The sequence below is a fragment of the Oenanthe melanoleuca genome, chromosome 1 (assembly GCF_029582105.1).
Source record: "Oenanthe melanoleuca isolate GR-GAL-2019-014 chromosome 1, OMel1.0, whole genome shotgun sequence".
In the NCBI taxonomy this organism is placed as follows: Eukaryota; Metazoa; Chordata; class Aves; order Passeriformes; family Muscicapidae; genus Oenanthe; species Oenanthe melanoleuca.
The window spans coordinates 43,563,036-43,583,630 of NC_079333.1; the positions used below are offsets into that span (position 1 = coordinate 43,563,036).

Here is a 20,595-nt window from a genome sequence, read left to right on the forward strand (position 1 = left end):
AACCTGTGGGCTTTCATTTAAGTCCCTTAAAAAAAAAATAAAAAGGCAACTGTACCAATACTTTCTTCTTTACCTTCAGATATTTTTCATAAGGTAAGCTGGTGTGAAGTACAAGATAGAAAATACTAAAGCCTGAAGTAGAGGAAAAAATTCCATGTAATACTCTTAACTGGGACTAGAAGTGTAAATTTAAAGCACTAGAAAGGAGCTGGGAACCTCTTTCCTGAGAGCACACCAGATACCAGGCCCTTATGCTCAGTCAGCAATATTCCCCTCTGCTTTGCTGGTGGCACAAACCTTCACTTTTCCACAGTCCAATTTTTTAACAAGCAATTTTATGTTCTCTTCCAAGTTAGCCATTATACATGGAAAAATCTCCCCATTAATAACCGTAAAGCTCCTTTATTGTTCTCCTTCAAATCTCCTTAAAACTTCCTTCTGACACCAAACACTTGTCACTGGCTGGGCCTGTTGCTTTTTATTCTCAAGGCTGTTTTTCCCTTATCCTTCCCCCATGGGTTTGTACTATACACCTGTTGTCTTTCATCATGGGTTAAGATCATAAGCTCTTTGGGCATAGACCATCTCTCTTATTACATGTGTCTACAGTATCCGACACAATGGAACTGTGAGCCCTGAATGGGGCCTCTGGGTACTGCCATGATCCACTTGATAAAGAATGATGATTTTTGACATGGTGAGTTCTGCAGTTTTTCCCAAGTCATTCTGCAGTTGTTCATGCTGATATAACCGGTGTGTGAGAGCAGCGTCCTTAAATCCTAAAAAAAAAACACCAAAAAAAACCAAAAAAAAGGGGTAAATGCTTTGAAACTATTTGCCAGAGAGCAAGGAATTTACTACTTTGGTGTTGTTTTTTTTTTCCTGTTTCTGCATATTGAAATGCATGGGCTGACATGCAGCAACTGTATCTTTTTGTGGGTTTGTACAGAACTAGAGTGATGTGACCCTGCTCTGAAGCTTCTGCATCCTGTCCTTCAATTGCAATAAAGACTGTTGGAGTCAAATAAAAGAGGGGTAGCTCATGCACCACTGGTGTGAGTCAGTTCCCTAAAGGTCCTTGTGGATTCAGGACACAGCTTTTCCCTGCTGCAGTTTCCCCGCTAGACATGGAAACTAGTTTCTCTCCCGCCTCTCGTGTTTAGTCACATTGGCAAGCCGGAGGGATGCAGGAAATCTGCACCAGTCAGAGCTGGACTGCTGGCTTTTGTGGTGGGGAAGGCAAGGAGAGCCACCCCCTCCACCACATGCCCATCGAGCAGGAGGACATACAGAGTCGATTATTTTTAATTAACCCCCTTGCAAAATTCTCCTTCTCTAGAGCTCTCTTTCCAGGCTCCACCGATGACCTTCCCGGACCCTGCTACCTCAGCGGTGCACATCATCATTCACACCATGCAATCTCTTCCCCCAGCCCCCAAGATATTATGTTTCTCCTCCTTTTCTCCCTGCCTCTCTCTTCCCCCCCCCCCCAATTCCCAAAAGTGCCTGCCTTTAGGTTTTGTGCTTAATTCAAGGAGCTGCCGGAGTGTCCTCTCTCTCGTGCAAGGCTCCGCATCGTGTGCCCAGTCCTTGAGCTCTGCTCAAGAACACTTCTGCAGATGCAGGAGACCCTCTGTCCCTTTGCTGATTCACACAGCTCTTTTCGAAGGGCAAAACCACAATAACACACGTTCTGGGCATCATAAGAAGAAACAGAAACCCTCTCTCCGCTCGCCGAGTCTCTTCCTACAGTTTTGAATAAGTTCATTTTGAGGAGCGCGGGGGAGGGGTTGGGGGCCTAGAGAACACGCACTTCGCACCGCACCCCTATTTCCCCCCATACCACCTCCTGCTCGCTTCTTCCTGCCCTGCACCGCGCTCTCACACGCTGGGGCCGAGGAGGAGCCGCGGCTGGCCCGCGGGGCGTCCCGGGCGGCGGCCGGGCCCGGCGCTGCCCGCAGCGGCAGCGGCATCCCCGGAGCCGCTCCCCGGCAGCGCAGGGGCAGAGCGGGAGGGCTGCGGGCTGCCGGGGCGGGGGGCCGGAGCGGAGAAGGCGAAAACTGCGCCGTAGGCAATAACGACCCCCACCACCCCCGCCAGCTCCCGAACTTGCTGCCGGTGTGCCCGCCGGAGTGAGCTGGAACCCCGCCTGGGACGGCGGCAGCCCGGTTACCTGCGGCAGAGCGGGCCGGGGCCGGGCTGCGGAGCGGTGCGGGGCGGGCTCGCCTCCGCCTCCCCTGCGGCGGGGCCGGGCCCGGGGCCGAGCTCGGGCTGGGCGGGCAGGGCGCTGCCCGCCCCGCTCCCCCCGCCAATGTCAGGGGGGACTCGGGCTATGCGGGCATCTCCCGAGGAGCCCGCTTCCCGCAGCGGGCGGGCGCGGTATATTTAGCATCGCGTCGCTTTATTCCTCCCCCAAAGTTTCGCCCTCTTATTTATTTATTTGCCGGCGAGCGCCGCGCTGCCGCAGAGCAGCAAGAGCCGCTCCGCGCCGTGCCGAGCGCTGGAAGCGGCTCGGTATTGCAGCAGGTAGGGCTGAGCGCTAGGACCTCGGAGAATCCTTCCAGCAGCAATCAGGACTACCTTAAACCCAGCCCAATGCCTCTTCCTGCGCCACTCTGCGTGCTGGATGGAGATCCACAGTCAAGAGCTGCAGCTCAGTGCTGGAGTACAACATTTCACAGGGAGCCCTGCAGAAGCAACACCTGTTTCGAGCCAGCCAAGAAAGACACAAGCACTTGTATGTTGCTGCTTTGCTTGTGGATCGTCAATAATCCTAAACCAGTGGACATCTGCTGAACCTCCTGAGAATTCTGGATAATAGATTTGGACGTCAAAAGTTTTTTTTTTCCTTTTTCTTTTTTCCTTTTTTTTTTTTTTTTTGGATTTATCTCAGCCAACAACGTGAGATTTCCCCCCTCCCCCTTTGCAGGATTCATGCTGATGTATGCAGTCTGTTATAGAGTAAAAACAGCGCATGCCTTTCTGGAGTCAGAATCCATAAATCCTGACGTAGCCTGTGCATCTTAAAAAAAAAAAAATCCCTATAACGCCTAGGTATTTAAGTTGCTATGGTCATTCTTATCTTAAACCAAATGGAGAAACTACGGATTTTTTTCTTTATTACAGTTGGATGGGCTGAAGACCGTATTGCTTGCTAAGAGCTGGGGATATATGCATTTATATAGATATACACATCTATATGTTTATAAATATGTCAGTGTGTGAGTATAAAGTGGTGGTTTCTTAGACTAACTGGTTTGACCTTGAACCTGTACCAGTCAAAACAGAATATTACTTTTATTTATGCATTTAATGGATTGAAGAAAGAACATTTTCTCTGTAACTGCGCTAGGGAGGGGAGAGGAGTGGAATATACCTAATCTTATATCTCCTGGGTTTGGCACCATCATTATTGTTTATTCTCATTCTCTAAAAGCAGAATCTTCTGATGGCTCCCTTAGGTGAAGTTGGGAACTATTTCGGTGTGCAGGATGCAGTACCCTTTGGGAATGTGCCCGTTTTGCCGGTGGATAGTCCGGTTTTGTTAAGTGACCACCTGGGTCAGTCTGAGGCAGGTGGGCTACCCAGGGGGCCTGCGGTCACGGACTTGGACCATTTAAAGGGGATCCTCAGGCGGAGGCAGCTATACTGCAGGACTGGATTTCATTTAGAAATCTTCCCCAATGGTACTATCCAGGGAACCAGGCAAGACCACAGCAGATTTGGTAGGTATTATCCTTAACCCTTTAGTGGTCATGTGATGAAATAATGGGGCAGAACTGCGGGCGGGGGGACGGTGGGGGGTGCGAGGCGGGCGGGGAGGGGGGTTTGTGTTGGTGGCTGATCCGCCGAGGGGAAAAATGAATTTGTCCGGGGGTGCAGATGTACACGAGCAGCACCACCGCGGCGGAGCAGGAGCCCCTGCCGAAGTCGCCGGGTGTTGGGTAGCGATGTTTGTGTAGCCCCAAGTTCTGCTCTAGAGCAGACGCGAACTGGGAGGTGGTGGTGGCGGTGGTGGAATTTCTGCTTGGGACGTTTCTGCTGTATGATTTGATTTCGCGAGTTTAAAGGGTTTTTAATCATTAACCACCACAATTTAAAATTCACCGAGTTTCCTGGAGGGAGTGGCTCTCGTCCTATACGCAAATTGACGAGGGCTTTTCTTTCGTTTTCTCTGCCGATTACCTGCCCTAGTAACTGCCCGAATTGCACACCCTGCCTGGCTCGCTGCTCGGCGAGGATTTACCGGCAGCGCACCCGACCCGCAGCCGGGCTCTCCGCCCGCCCGCACCCGCAGCCGTGCGGCAGTGCCGGTGACAGGAGCCCCGGGAAAGAGGGAGCGCAGGTGGGGTCCGGAACCTGACGCAGGGAATCCTGCGCCAAAACCTGCCTTTCTCGCGCTGTGTGGCGTGTCAGGCTGGCAGCGAATTTGAAAAGAGCATTCTCTGGGTTTCTTTTCCAGGGGACAGTATTTGTGAGTCAGCAGCAAGGGCTGGAGGGCTGCTGGCCCCGGCCGCTCCGGAGAGCCTGTGCATGCACACACGCACACATGCACATGCACACGCGAGTCCGGTGGGCCCGGAGCTTCTGGGCTGCCCGGGAGTCTGTTAAAGGCTCGGCAGATTAAATGTATGAAAGTGACTAAAACAGCCTGGCTGAGCTGATTCTGTGGGGGTTTTTTTAAGGAGGGGTGCGGAAAATATGCCAGGTTAGCTCGCCACGCTCCCAGCTGTTGGAAGGAGTTAACTTGTGAGTGAACCAACCTGACAGCACTTAAATTCGGTCGTAAAAACAAAGTCCTGTGTTGATTTTTTTTTTCTCTCTTTGTATTTTAATGCCAGATGTTGAACGATATCTAAGCTGTATTTTATTGCTTTGTGAAGCTATTTAGATAATGCCGGTGTTGTAGGAGACAATCTCCAAAGGGCTCATAAGGGAAGCGGGGAGGGAGGGACTGGGGAGGAGAGGACTGAAGCTCTCGCATGGTCGCAGGTTCATCCTCCATCTCCCTCCATCCGCTGCTCCCTGACACTCTCACGCTGCTTACAGGCTCTTCCTCCCTTCCACGCCACCCGCCCGGGGTCTCCGGGGCTGGCTGCGGGGTGGGAGCAGCGTCGCGGCTCTCCCGGGGGCGCGACATTCGCGCTCGCTGGCGAGAAAAAGTGCGGAAAGTGTTCAAGGCAGGCGCGTAGCGAGGGGCGGGGGGGGGTGTGTGTTGCAGCGAGGCGTTTTCCTTGGCACGGGCAGACGCCGCGCGTAGCTGCCGAGCCGCCGCCGCAGGTTCCCCTGCCCGCCGCGGTGCGGGCGCGGCGCTGCGCTGCGCGGGCCGGCGGGGGAGGCGCAGCGGGGCCGCAGCAGGTGTAGGGCGCTGCGCGCACCGGCAGCCGCGGCGGCGGGGGGCCGGCGGCCCGCGGGGCCCCGCCGCCCCCGGAGGAGGGCCGCCAGCTGTTCCCTGCGAGAGGCGGCCGTGACCACATTATTCGTGGCGTCTATTTTTAAAAATGGCTCTCCAGCCGCAGTTGTAGGAAGATGACAATTCCGAGGGGCAGTTCTTCCACCCCTTGCAGCCCCTTGGCTTTAAATAGAGAGATTTCTTTTTTGTCCTTGTCGGTTTGATCTCCCTCTTCCCCCCAACGGTGATAACTCTTCTCCCCATGCAGCGCGCCGGTGATGCCCCTGCTCGCTCCGGGGTTGGGAAGACCGGGCACGGCAAACCCGTGGGATGCCTTGGGGCTCCCGGCTTCTTTGCGAGAGGGAATGGGATCTCGGTACTTCTGTGTCAGTGCCGTGACATTGCTGTTGTGTTTGCCGGAAGGTCACAGAATAGCTGATGCTATTTGAGTTTTGGAGATTGTAAAGTCTTCTGGTGATCCTGGGGAGGTCCGCATCCCAACTGGGCTCACATGGTCTCCTGCGAGCGTGTGCGGGAAACCTGCGCGCGCGTGTGTGGATGCGGGGGTACGCGTCAGAAGGAAGTTTTTCTCCAGGAATAAGGAGGACAAAGAGAAAACCCCGGGGGCTGCGCGTAAACTCCTCTCTGGGCTCTGCCCTGTGGGAATCCCCCTCCCCGCACACACCTCTGGAGAGACATCAGATAAGAGTAATTCTTTTGTGATGCTATGTTGGATGTGTGCCTATTGCGTACAATAAACCGAGCCATATTGTGTGTCTATACTCGCCCGGTTCTGGGAGCCCTGGCATTTCGCAATTCCTGCATCAAGATGTCCATCTCTAAAAGAAAAGCTCCCCGGGACAACCCGGCTGGGTCCCCCCCGTAATGTGATCTCAGGTGATCAAAGCCTTATCTCTCCCGGGTCACAAAAGAAATTTTTTTGATGCAGTCTCCTTTAGTGTAGGGCATTGGCTAGACAGTAGAGTCATTGTAAATTCAGGAACTCTGTAACAGCGGAGAGGCGTGCCTCTGTGCGTCAGCACAAGTACTGCATGCACAGCATTAAAAAAATAGGAGCATGCAGGAAAAGGAAAAAAAAAAAAGCTTGTCAGCAGGTGACCTCCGCTCCCCGGGACCTGCTGCTACAAGGAACCGCTGCGTTCATCATCTGCGGGAGCCGCGCAGCCGCCCGCCCTCCGCCTGGCCGGCCCGCCCTGCGCTCGGCTGGGCTGCGGCGGCTCCCGGGGCGGCTCCGGCGGTCCCCGGTGCCCGCCCCGCTGCGGGCCTGCCCCGCCCCGCGCTGTCTCCGGGGAGAGCCGGCAGCCCGGGCGGGGCGGGGGAAGGTGATGCGTGCGGGGAAGGCTCTGGCCCCCGGGACTGGGAATCGTGGGCCAGGTTTTAGGGGGAGGGAGAGGCGCCGAGCAGGCCCGACAGTCTCCTCCGCTATTGAGCGTTGCGGAGGGGAGGGGATGGGGGGGGGCGGGCAAGGGCGCTGTGAAAGCCTGAAACTGAAGCAGGGCCCGGCTGCCTGGGGGTGCTGTGTCTGTCTGCGCTCCCGTCTTTTAATTGGCATCATGTGGGGGAGCGGGCGGGGTGGTGACAGCTGCGACAGGCGGGACGCATCCCGGCGGAGCGCTCATCCCCGCACCGCAGCCTCGGCCGGGATGGGGGTGCCGGGGGAGGAGGGCGCAGGGAGAGCCCCTTCCTTCGCCCCATCACTGCCCTGACCTCCCCGCGGCGTCTTGGCCACCGAGGGCCCCGCTTCCCTCGCCCCGCTGCTCTCCGCAGCCCTGGGAGCTCTCCCCGCGCTCCCCTTCCCCTGGAAGCCGTACAAAGAGGTGGCTGGCGGAGATACTTGTTCACCGTCCTCGTTGTTGTAGATGATGGTCTGTTGCAGTGCTAAGGGAAAGCTAAACTGCTCCGATCCATTGATACAATGAAAGCCAACGTGTAGCCAGAGACGAAAATGGGCAGAGGGCGAACCAGCAACAAATTAAAACTGCATTTACAGAGGTGTTCATTACCTAAAAGCCAAGGAAAATGTTTCTATAGGCCTGCTCTTCACCAGAGCTAAGACATGTAATGAAAATTAAATTTAATTTAATGAAAATTGAAATGTCGCTTTTAAGAACAACACACCTCTTCTCACCTATGAGTGTGTCAGGAGAGCAGGACCAGCATTTATATCAGGCTGGTGTCCTGCAGCATTCAGCATGGTCTGAGTTGGATCATGTAGAAGGGCTGATGTGGACATGTAAGGTATAAATAGCTTCCCTGAAACTTTCTTCCTATCCTTATGAAGGAATGGATCTTTGCACTGAAGTGGTTTCGTTAAAGAAAATACTCAGTGAAAAGAAATTTAGCACTCCATGCACTGAGTTATTTCCTCTACTTCCCTTCCACATTTTTAGCAATAAATAGGGCCATAGCTTTCAAAGTTTGACGTTGTCCTGATTTTCATTTGATACAGCCTCATTTTGAAGAGGATTATCTATTTTAATATCTAGTCCAGGTCGAAGTACTATCTGTGCATTCTAGAAACTATACAGTGAAAATGTGCACAGAACTGTGGGGCAAATGCAATCCTTAAACTGATAAGACTTCTGTAAGGCTGTATGCTTGGCCCCAGATAATCTCTTGAAGGATTTAACATGGCACATAAAACTTGCTGTGAGTGGGCTTTTGAGTATTTCAAATGAAGAGGTCTCTATTCTGATCTCAAATATGTGGATGCTCTTTGCCAAGTACCTTAAATTAATTTTCTGCACTTACGATAGGACGTGACAGTGCCTTTTGTGTTCTTTTGATGTGCTAAGCAGCATGCATCCAAATATTTGAAATTATGACAGCAATTAAAGACTACGTTTGGACTGATATGAAAAATGCCAGACTCACTAACTTAGCTATAGTGGAGCCTAATACACACTTAACATAAGATTTAACCTCAGTTAAAATTGCTTGGTAACATGTATCAAGTAATATGATATTTTGGTAAAAGCTTTAGAGAAAAAGCCTTACTAAGAAACCTGAAAGTATTGCATGTCCAGATATAATGAGAATTTTAAAATAGTTTCAATGGATCAATTGTATCTGAGATACTTCACATACCAGATAAACGGCATGCTGCCACTTTATATTACTTAAATAATTGCATAATTGCAAAATATTTCCTCCCAGTATTTTTTATTTGTGCATATGTAGAGAATAATTTAAAATGCCCAGGCCTTGAAAAAGGTTATCAAAATAATAATACTGTGGTGTTTGTAGTGCTGAATAATATATAAGGTAATGATCAATACTCCCTTACAGGGAATACTTTTCATCTTTACATTAGCTTGGCTATAAATTTTCCCTATTGGCTTCAACTTGTGCTATGTTAGATGTATGTGATTCATGCCTGCTATTGATTAATGCACAACTATTTTGTGGAAGATGCCAAATTAATTGTTAAAAAAGCCACAAAAGTGCTTTTTTATTGGCCACATGAGGCTCAACACACCCTATACTGTTATTTCATTATTTCATGTACATATAATTTCCAATAAGCTTTAAAAAATAGTTATGCAGTGTGCATAGCCATGAACATTCACCTAATATATTGAAAATGCTATCCTGTGCAGGGGACACACTATTTTGTGACTCAGAAAGTAGCGTAACACAGCAGCCAGCATGTTTCTGAATGTTGCTGGATAACTTCTTGTGAGATCATTACAGTCTTAGATGAGCACTCCCAAACAGGAAGAAATTTCCATTTTTTAACACAAGATTCCTAGGCTTATGCCAGGTTTGGCCAGTAGCATCCTCATTGAAGAGGTAAGCAATTTGCAGGGAAGGCTGCCAGAAAATCCCCCAGCCCTCAGAACCAAATGAGCCAATACTTGTTACAGATACTTGTACTGTGCACATGGGTGCTGAACCTTTGAAGATTTGGAGAAGCACTGCTTCTCTGCAAAGTGTTCTTACTCTTAATTGAACAAATGTCTGTGTAAGCTTGCTGTTATGGGAAAATTTAATCATGTACACGCTATTGCACTTAGGTGTAGGATGTTTTAATGTCTGAATTTTAGATGAGTAAATAATAACACATCAGAGAGAATGGTTACTATCTAAACAGAAATACATGACTCTGGACTATGCTAAGGATTTTCATTTCTCAAGCCTCTGGAAGATCATACTGTGAGTAAATCTTTCCCTGTATTCCTGCTTCATTGATGTCTGAAAGGAGATCTTTTGGTTCCATGTGTAACATCGCTTTATTTCACAATTCTGATTAAAATGTATTTTTTCAGAATTTATTTTCAAGATGAGTTTCACAGGCTCCTCATTTCTGCTATTTTTTGCAATCTAAAAACTTTTTTTTCCTCTGAATGTATCATCTATACATGTATAACTGAGCTTAAGACATGTGTTTAGGAATGATGAGAAAGATTGAGAGCAATCTTTTAATTTGATACATTAATGCTTTCTGCAGTGCATCAATCTAATAAAGACCCAAAGTACTTGAAATATTGTATATTAATTTTGCCCTCATCTTCTTCCAAACAACTCAGAAAATGGGAAAAAGCCTTGAAAATAGCTGCTTGACACTCAGGGATAAGTAATATCTGGAATAAAAAAAGTCTTTCAGTGGAAACAATATGTACATTGTTTGTTTTTTCCTTCATTTCACAGGTATACTGGAATTTATCAGTATAGCAGTGGGCTTGGTCAGCATCCGAGGAGTCGACAGTGGACTTTACCTTGGAATGAATGAGAAGGGGGAACTGTATGGCTCGGTGAGTTCCTGCTAGCCTTGGGCATTGTGATCCTTACATTCTGTGGGGGAAACCCTTGCTAGCTCCTCCAAGCTCCCATTGCAGTGTGTGCTGTATGAGCACTCCTTCTGCTCTGAGTGTCTTGCAATCTAATTCAAAACAAGACCCCGTGGGTGACATAATGAATGTGGGAGAGGGAAAAGGTGACAAAATCAGGAATGAGTAATAATGCAGATGAGTGGCAATTTAGATGCAAACAATAGAGACTGATGGCCAGAGCTGGTCACTGAAGACTAAAGGACATACTGTAAGATTTGTAAATGTCTCCTGCCAGTAGAAACCTAAATCAAGACAAAGTGGATTCCTTTTGTGTGTAGGCAGAGAGCTTTCTAGGAATTGACAAAATAAGATAGAGGGGGTGGGAAAGGGTGGCATATGTGCATGAGAGAATGAGAAACAGGAGTGTGACAGAAGTTATAAAAAGTGTAGGAATGAGGGCAAAAGGCTTGGTGGTCTTGTCCTGAAAGTTTCACTGGTGCTCCCTGAGGGGTGGCAGCAGGAGTGAGTAACGGGTGTGAGGGAGGAGTAAAACTTGGAATTTCAGATGTGGGAGTTTGCCAGCCTACCTGCAGCTGATGGGTGACTGTTCTTGGCAATATGGGCTGTCTTCCAGCAGAGCAGAGAAAGAGTATATGTGTGTGTGTGTGTGTGTGTGTGTGCATGTGTCTGTATGACATGGCTCTTACCTGGGAATATTTGAGACATCTGATGTACAACCAGCTTCATACCCTGGGTAGATTGTGGGCAGGTTTGTCTGAAATTTGGCAGATAACTTCCCAGATGGTAGAAGGCAACCTCTTCCAGCAGTAAAATATCAACCTCCAAAGGTCCTTACAAGGACTAGGGAAGCAGTTGTATTTGAGGAAGAGGATAGCAGAATTGATGGGTAAGCGAATATCTGAAGTGAAGTGGAGCTGTGCATCCACAGGGCTTCATTAGAAGCAGAGGAGAAGGTTACAATGGTCCATTGACAGTGTAAATGTTGCAGAGAAACATTCAAAAAGAAGTTAAAGTGATAGAGAAGGGCTTTGAATGTAGTTGAAGATACCTGTGTCACAGAGGACTAACAGTAACAGGGAAAAGCCTGGGGATGTCAGTGAGAGTTGAAAACATGAGATGATGGTGATGAATGGACAGGTGAAAACAGAAGGGATAAGAGAGAAGTCCAGCTTCCAGGTATATTATCCATGTAGGAATGTGAGCAAGTGAAATCAGGAAAGACCAGCAGAAGTGTTTCCATAAGTATATCCAGGCTCACTGATCTCTTTCTAGTGAAATTTTTTGTGAGAGAGATGAAGAGGATTGTCTTCTAAGTAAAGAGCAAGCTAGGTGAGGAAGATACAGATAATGACAGTGTAAGTGGGAGGCAGAGAAAGGGGTGGCAAAATGAGGGGCAAGCCTGGGACAGAGGATGAGTGGACATGGGAGAAGGGGAGATGCAGAGATGGTGAGAGCCTGTGAGTTGGAAAGGCCAAAGAAAAGGGATTTAGCATAAATGTCAGTATGGAGGAGGTAAAGTTTGGAAGGGTGGAGAAGGAGTGAGAAAAGGAATGGATGCAATGACAGATGTTAACCAGTTGCCTGCAAGGAGTAAGTTGTCATAAGTCACAATACTTGTGCAGCTGATGAATGTGATAAAGAACTAGCAAAGTACATGAGTACCTCAGGTTCAGTTAGGCAGCAAAAAGGCAGCAATAATATGAATCAGTAATGTTGATAATCATCAGTAAGAGTAATCGTTTAAACATATAAACATAGTGAATCAGTTACTCTGCATTTCAGATATTCTGAGAAAGGAAATGTGGTTATTGATAGAGGTTAAATGCATAGACTTGGGAAAGCAAATGTTACATCACTTTCCTGTGCAATTTATGTTTTGTATTTGCAATATGTTTGACTGTCAGAGTGAATTACTCAAGACATTCTTTGCTGAAGAATTATGCACAAGAAATTCTTTGTAAATTAGTAAGCTCACTGCATTTATAAAATAGTTGTTACATGAACAGCAGTTCTAAAGGAGCCTGCTTTCCTAAGGAGGACTGGGTGTCTCTGACATTCTGTCCCTGCAGTAGCACAAATTCCTCAGCCTTTTGTGTTTTTTGTATGGAGAAAGAGACAGTATTAGCTGTCTATGCTCACCAGACTGCCAGTTTGCAGGGATTACATAGCTCACCACTCCCAAGTGGGACGTGCAAACAATTTCTTTTCTTTACCCTGCCTCTGATTAGTTGCAAAACTGATAGGAACTTAATTTGCCTCCTGATTGAAAACAGTTGACAGGCTGAGGAAAGAGAGACAAGCAGGCAAATGGATGTACAGTATAATTGGATAACCTCTTTTTCCTAAGAAATGGCACTAAAAATATGAAGCCATTCATAATGGAGAACTGGCCATCTCTGAGGCTAGAATGCAAAGTTCAGGTTAAAATCTGATGGATGATATGGCTTATTGTCAGCCTCCAGAGATGGGACATACTAAAGAGTGATGGTAATTGAATTACATTACTTCCAATGAAATATAACCTCTAATGGCTACTCAGTGTGATGATGCTTTAAAGACTTGTCAACACTAGCAATCCTAGTGCCTATATTTCAGCAACTGTCAGCTCTCTTAGAAACACTGAGATAAGCAGGCCTCAGAGCAGATTTTTGTATAGAATTGGCTGGACATTTTCAAGTGACAGTGTTTTGCTTTTGGTTTTGGTCAAAAAATGCAATTAATTGAAAGTGAAGTTCTCTGATGGGAATAAATTTGCAGCTTGAACCAGAAGCAAGGCACAATCTAGCAGAGAATTCTCTCTCTGGCAAAGTAGAAGATCAGGTTGAATGAGATTAGTTTTGAGACTGATACGTGGTAGACTGTGAAAAACTTAAATCAGTTTTTCACCTGCATTAAGCAGAGCAATCTCTTTAGCTGAACTGTTCTGTAGCCCCAGTAAGCTGTGCTTGTGCTGCTGTGCTGTGAGGTGTATCACTCTGTCTTGGTTTCTTCCCTAAGGGCTGTGAATAGCATCAGTTTTGTCATGGAGCAGGTGCACTTATGACACTGTGGCTGTGTTTCCTAAGGTGAGAAACCCACACAACTGAGTAGCAGCCTAAGAAATACTTGGTCTTGCTCTGCATCAGTGTTGTGGATCTGAGTAGGTGCTTAGATTCACAGCTTGTGAGGCATTCAGTACTTGACACTATTGGAATAGATGCCCTGTGTCTGACACTATCATATTTATATTCTAATTACTGCATGAAAAATACATCAGGCATGAAAATCAGTGACCTAAAAGACTTCTATCCTTCTATATTTGTGTTTGAAACATTTGACACAGGAAGATTTTTTTTCCCAGCATAATTGTGGTGCCACTGGAGATGGGACATATGGCAAAGCAGAGCAGCCAGGGTGGGTGATTGCTGCCAGTTTTCATGAAAGACAACAGTAAAGGTGGTTTCAGCATATCTTGATCCAGACACATTCCTTTTGGCCTTCTCAGAGTTCTTTCCTCATAGATTAGCTGCCTGACAAACTCTTCCCACCTCCCCACTCTCACAGGGGGCAGTTGCTGCTGCATTTTCTGCTCAGAAGAGCACAGTGCCTCTCATGCTGCTTTCAGGCAGATGTGTAACATAATGTGGCTGTTCTCAAATTCCTCCTCATGCCAGGGAAAGTTGAAAATACGTGCACATGGTGCTGCAGAGAAACCAGCGGTGTCTATGTAACAATGACTCAGAGATTGGTTAGTGACAGCAGCTTTTCCTCCTGTCTCATCTGTCCCTGCTTTCCCTTTACCTTGCCTTTCCCTGGCAGCCTGCAGCTATGACTCATCATGTTTCACAGCAGCTTGTGCTTGTCCCTGGAAAGGAGGAAAAATGCAAACTACAGATAGAACCCAAAGGGTGTTATGACAAGGCATGAAGACCTTTTCCTTCCCAAGTGACAAACAGCTCTTGCCAACATGTCTGGCAAGAACATTAGCAAATGTGTCTTAGCTGTGTTCCTCAGGCCCATGCCATGGAGGGAGGGAGGTCTTTCTGATGAGTCCCACAACCTTCATGCTTTTGTAGGCTGTCCCCTGGGGGATATTACCAGCTGCCACCTGTGTCCCCACACCATGGGGTGCCCATCATGCCCACTGCAGGCTGTCCTCTGAGGGAATTCTGTGCTACATCAAGCACAGACCAAGCCGGAGCCTGGGACGCCCTTGCCTCAGCTGCCCTGGTTGTCCTGGGCTTTTCTGCAGCAGAGAGCTGTGCTGCATCTGACTGCATCCCCACCTCACTGATCTCCCACAGACAAGCACCTGCCCCATTCCTCTCGATACAAAGAAAAATTTTTTTTAGTGGCAGGTGTGGTGAGGCACAAGAGCCCCATTGCTAAAAACTTTCAAAGTCAGGGTGGACAGGACGCTGAGCAACCTGATGTAGTTGAAGATGTGTGTTGCAGGAGGGTTGGACTAAGTGAGATTTAAAGGTCCTTTTCAACCCAAACCATTCTGTGAAATGCTGGTGTCTCCACTGCTCCTTGTGCCCTTGGCAGGTGGCAAAAGACAGCTCAGGTTGGTGCTCAGGAGGAATACTGGTAGTTGGAAGATCTGGAGCAGCTACCAGGAAAGCTCTGCAGGTGGGCAGAGGAAGGCAGGAATGGAGATGGTGCAGCTGTTGGGGAAAGGGAAAAGAGTGCTTGGCAGGAGAGCTGAGGAATCATACAAAGAGAAGCTTCATTTATTCACAGAGCAGCTGGGAGAGAGCTGAAGAGCCCAGACCAGGAGCCAGGGAGGGAAGCTCCAACCTCTGGGGTTCCAGGCTTACAGGGTGTGTGCTGCAAGGTGAGATGTAGGAACGCTTTTAACAGGGTCATAAATTGCTGTCCTTCAAAAAGTGAACTGAAAGCTTGATCTGGGAGACTAAACTTGCCTTTTGCTTCTAAAACATTGGGGAGAGGGTGGAGGAGGAGGTGGGGAGAGAGAGAGAGTGTAGTGTCCTTGAAGAAACATGTTTTCCCAGTAAGTGTGCAGGGAGGTGACTATATGCCTCTTTATTGTCCCAGCAGGGCTGCACCTGCAGTGTTTTGTGCTTTTGTTTGAGTCCCTACAGTCCTGGAAGGGCTATGAAGCTACAAAGACTGGTGAACAGAAATTTTTCTGGCAAAAAAGGGACAATTTGTCATAGTTTACTGAAAATTGCTTGGTGCAGGCACGGATTTCTTTGGCTGCATTCTAAAAATATCTTTTATGTTCCTGTGCAAATAAAGGAAGGGAACTGTTCAGCCCTTCAAATGGTAGGTCAAGGTGCACGGAAACAACATGAAGAAAAAAGCAGGTTGAAAGTGCATGTTGGTAACAGCATTTGGGCCAAGTATATAATTACTACAGGTATCTAAGAACTGGATAAATAAATAAATTATCCTCCAGTACCATCACACTTTCCTTTTAAATACCTCTGCTCTAAAATGATTCCATATGTTTTAGATTTTTTTTTTGTAATGATAATCTGCATTACCTGTTCCCAGTCTCCAGGTACCATGGTTGATGTGAGCCTGGAAACAGGACAGTTTCAGTGCACAATTTTTGGTAGGAGAATTAAATGCAATTTCCTTCAGTGAAGGCAGAGACTTCTACACTGAGAGTGGTCAAATACCAGGAGGCATAATGACTGTGGCACCTGGTTTAAAGGCCTTCTGCTTCTCTTATTATTATTATTTACAGCAATAAAGTGCCTTCTTATAAATGGTATAAACGGAGAGATAGAGGGCAATTCCTCTGGCAGCTGACTTGCAAGGAGTGGTCAGGCTTCCTGCACGAGTAGCTTTGCTCAGGAAAACCTGGCACTCCCATGATCAAAAACCCAGTGATGTCTTTTACTGATGACAGTGGCTCCTGTCTCCCTGGATAAATGTGCTTTAAGCAAAAGACTGGAAGAAGCAGGCCTGTAGTTAATTTGATGGGCAACTCTGCAGCTCAAAAAGGTGATTATGGCTCTGAATCTGAAGGAAACTTGAAACTTTGTCAGAGATGCAGAAATCCTGTGGAAATGGTATCCCAGCAAGGGTGAAACTTCATGTAGGGGTTTAAAGATTGTGAGCACTTGGCAGAGGGTCTGCAGAGCATGGGACAAGGGCAGGTTGCAGAAAAGATTGTGTCTTAGGGATGTAGGAGCATGGGGATAAAATGGAAATTGTTGTGATAAAGCTGATTTGGGCCCTGAAATGTGTACTAAAACTTTTATAAGTTGAAAAGTTTTTAAGCTATATACCTAGGAAGGAACAGAAGTCTTTACCAGCACAGTGTATCCAAGCAGGAGTGTAAATGCAATACAGTCAGAATGAGGATGCTACCTGGGCTAGCCCTGTTTCTGATAAATTCCTCTGGGTGGTAACATGGGTCTGGGAAGCTCCCTGTTGTGGGATGAACAAAGGGAGCAGGGGCAGCCAATACTGCTGCTGAAAGGAGTGGCTATTTTCCCTCCAGCCACCCATCCCCTCCCTTTTGCTGGCCCAAGTGTTTCTTTGCTGCCTGGGGAATTGAAGCAGGAAACTGGAAAACAAATCTGGCAAAGCAGAAGGGCCTCAGTCACAGTGGTTCCCTCCCAGGTCGCTGGAAGGTGCAGCAGAAAGGTGGGAGCAAGCCCTGGGTGAGGGAGTGTTTGCTTCCCTCTGAGGAAATGCAGATGTTTTCCAGCCTCGAGTGTGTGTGTGCCTCGGGCTGTGTGGTTGTGTTTGGCTGGAGGGCTATCAGTCTGGCTTGGGATGTGCTTGGAATGTTAGGAACATCCTTTTAAATGAAGGAGTAGAGGAGGACCTGGAAGTACATGCATGAGTTTACTGAAGCAGGATAAATAGTTTCAGGCAAGTGCAGTGTTTTATTTTTGGTAGGAATATGTTTTTCTAGAAATGGAAAATTGTGCTAATATGCAGGGCTGTGTTAGATATGACCCACAGAACAGAGTGTTTGCTACAGAAGGTAGAATGAATGTTAGTAGAAGAGTTGCATGATAGATGATGAAAACTCTGAAGAGAAGACAGCAATGCAGAGTGATGAAATGTATTAGACCAGAGTGAAGCTATTAGTGGAGTTTTTATGGATTGGTCCCTGGACTGATTTTATTCCCTGGTTTTATTAGGGACATTAAACATCTTGTCATGAAGAGGTTGTGGTGTGTTACTGCAATTTTTTGCTAAGCTGGGAAGCATTTCCAGCACAGGAGGCAACCTTACAGAAGGGCCTTGGTGACCTAAAGTGCCTAAAATGTTTACATGTGAGGTTCAGAGAGAGCTCTATCAGGGTCACTCCATAAAACACTAGGAGGATCCAGTCTAAATGCAAAATGCAGTTGGTCACTGTGTTGAAGAAGATGGATTGAAATTAAAACAGATGCAGGAAGGACATACTGGGATGATCAGAGGGATGAAAAGACTATCAAATTATAGACTCTAAAGATCTTTACTGACTTAGCCTGCAGAATGAAAACTGAGACGGTGTGCTCTTGCTCTGTAAATACTTTGAGGTGTAACACCAGGGAGGAAAAAAAGTCCTTGAAATAGAATGAATTGGTTTGAATGAGTCACAGTAAAGCTTAGGCTGCACAACGAGGAAGATTCAGGCTGTGAGGAAATGGGATTTTGAGCTGGCCAGAGGGATTTTTGCAGGGAGGTGGAGATGAGACATAAATGCTTTCTCTGCACTGTACAGTAGGATACAGCTTTGTGACTGTGGACATTTCCTTTGTGGGGGATATAGGTCTGAGAAAAGTCCATATACTTGAGTTACCTTGTCTACTTCACCCCTGCAGATAACCCCTCTTAGAATTTGGATGTGCAGTTTTGCTGAAAGCTGGGTACTGTTAGATGGTGCTCCCCACAAGTACCAGCAAGGGAAATGGGGCAGAAACTGCAACCTGCTCAGCAAGGTAGGAAGGACTGTAGAAATAAAAGGTCTTTTGAGATATAGGTACTGGTGTAGGAAAAATGGATAGGTGAGTATAATTGACACAGGTAATATGGGAGAAAGCTTTGTGAGAAACTGCAACTAATGTGCTTTAAAACTATGACTTCAGTCTTTTTAAAATCAGAATTTCATCCACTACAGCACTGTCACCAAAGAGGGACACTTACTAGTAGTGTTCTGTGAGATACATACTACACTTTTCTCAAGTCTTTGGTCTTCCAAAGGACTTCAGAGGACTTAATTTCAAATGCTTACTAGGTCTGAAGATTAAATTTTTGTGGGAGAAAACCTTCAGTGATCTCCTTGCCTTGGTCTGCAATTCTATGTTGATCTTGGATTCTCACTACATGCCTGGGACAGGAAAGCATGAGTAACTTCTAAATAAATTATGTATGTGTGTGTATGTTTGTGTATATATGTATATGTATATATATATATATAAATATAATATAGCTAAGCTTTGGTAAACTAAGATCCTACTCAAACCTCTGTTTAATGATTTGGCTTCCCCTAACTGAAGATGTCTGAAATTTTGTGTTCTCATGAAAACAGGAGACTAGAGGTGCTGCTTGAGGAGGCAGCCAGTGTAACCTTGCAGGAAGCCCCTTCCAAAAAGGGCAATTCTGATTTCCTGCTAGTGCTGCAAGCTTCTGCTTTCTTCCATGCTCCAACATTGGCACTCATCTGACCTGTCAGAAGATCAGTTTAGGGATATAAAGCCACAGAAAAATGCTCAGCTTCCTGAACTGGCTTGCATTAGGGCTCAGTGGGAGAATCAGGTGCAGTGTGGGATGGTTGAAGGGTTGAGCACCATGCTTTCAACAACAGGGAGTTGCTAAAGTGGCTTAACTGCATTGCAGACCCAAATCATAGCCAGCAAGCAAGAGTGGGACATCTTCAGATTCTTTTCTTTGCAGTTGTGTAGCTCTCCTCACTGCAGCCCTGAGAGTTTTTGGAGCTGGCTGTGTAATGATACAGAGGTGTGAAAAGGTTCCGTGTCTTTGGCTGATCTGAGAATACTGTGTTGAAGTGACATGCTAAAAGCATCAGCAGCAGTGACACACTGAGATGTGCTTGGGGATTATTCACTGCATCAGATAAAGATCTGATGTGCTCTGTTTCTGATTCAGGAGCCAGTGGGATGTGAATGTGGTACTCTCTCCCACTTTGCCATTCATCCTTTTCAAAGAGAGAGTAGAAAAAGTCTGCCCTGTGGGGACTTCATTAGGGATTTTGACTAGGTGGAGATTTGCTTTGCAGTTTGAATGTGCTTAGGCTGATTTGGTGATGTGCAGTAGTGTGGTTCATTTGTGTCACATTCAAAAAGATTAAGAAATAAAGCTTGTTATAGTGCAAAACCATATTTTCCCCTTCTATAAAGCCCTTTTGTTTCTTTTTCATTCATTTTATACTGGCAGATATTTGCAGCTACTTTTGATTTGAAGATAAGATTTTAGATTTGTGTTCCACAAGCTGCTGCTGAGGTAAAACTTCTGTTCTAGTGTGGATGCTGAATACTTTTGAGGTCTGGCCCAGGCTGTGCATCTTTAATGTGCTAAACTTTGCTCTTCAAATTTAACCCAATTATAGAGGCAATTGTGACTCGAGATATTTTGACTTGATTCTATTATGGTTGGAATACCATTGCCTTCAATGGAATCAGGATTGGACCTGCTCCTGTAAAACCACCAATTAGTTTTATGGTTGTGTCAGCAGATCCCAATCAAGATAAGAGCTGTATGGTATTCATCATTTTAAAAACCTAAATCTAGACAGGGTTCCTGCCTATGAGAGTCTGCGATCTAGAGGCAATCTTCTAACATTACTTTTTCATAACGAGGGGGATTTTGTCCCACTGATGCCTTTGTTAGGACATCACATAGTGTATAATTTGAGCTCAGATTAGGAAAGTTATTGGGGAAGGCTTCAGTAAAATATTTTGCTTAATTTTAGAATACACAAATGTTGTAAAGTTTAAACAAAAAAATCTTTTTTTTTTAAACTTTAAAAATCTGATTTCTTTGAAAGATACATGTTTGCAGGAGATTAACAACCTGGTCTTTGAGCTCTTCAGTCACTAGCTCTGTTGAAGTTGCTGCTATATATCTTTTGGGTTTTTCAGACAGAATGACAACTTCTTTCATCAAAGCTGAAATTAACTGCATGACTGAAGTTTTCCCCATTGAAAGACAGGCCCACTGGTGTGCATGTGAGGAGTAGGGGTCTCATGAAGGAGCAGAGCCACCTGACTTCCTCCAGCATTTCCCAAAGACTGGGTCAGCTGTGTCACTATCAGCATAAGTCATGGCATAGCAAAGATGTGTGGATTTTCTGAGAAATATTTAGGAAATGCTCTTTATTCTACTCAGAAAGCAAGATACTAAAATTTTGTAACTAAATCCATGACTTTGTGGCAGGATTGCCCCTGGGAAAAGTAATGGGGAAAGTGTCCAAAA

At 46.4% G+C, this 20,595-nt stretch overlaps 1 protein-coding gene across 2 annotated transcripts in view; it reads left to right on the forward strand.

Moving 5' to 3' along the window:
• Positions 1 to 2,268: 2,268 nt before the first annotated feature.
• FGF9 (fibroblast growth factor 9) overlaps positions 2,269 to 20,595 on the forward strand; it is a 28,563-nt gene continuing 10,236 nt past the window's right edge. The window contains exons 1-2 of one of the 2 annotated variants that reach the window (XM_056499317.1): positions 2,269 to 3,725; positions 10,064 to 10,167. In XM_056499317.1, the coding sequence (XP_056355292.1) occupies positions 3,449 to 3,725; positions 10,064 to 10,167 (381 nt within the window). In that variant the 5' untranslated portion in view covers positions 2,269 to 3,448. Of the gene's footprint in view, positions 3,726 to 6,395; positions 6,736 to 10,063; positions 10,168 to 20,595 lie in introns of those variants that run through there. The other variant, XM_056499326.1, reaches the window with a different exon arrangement.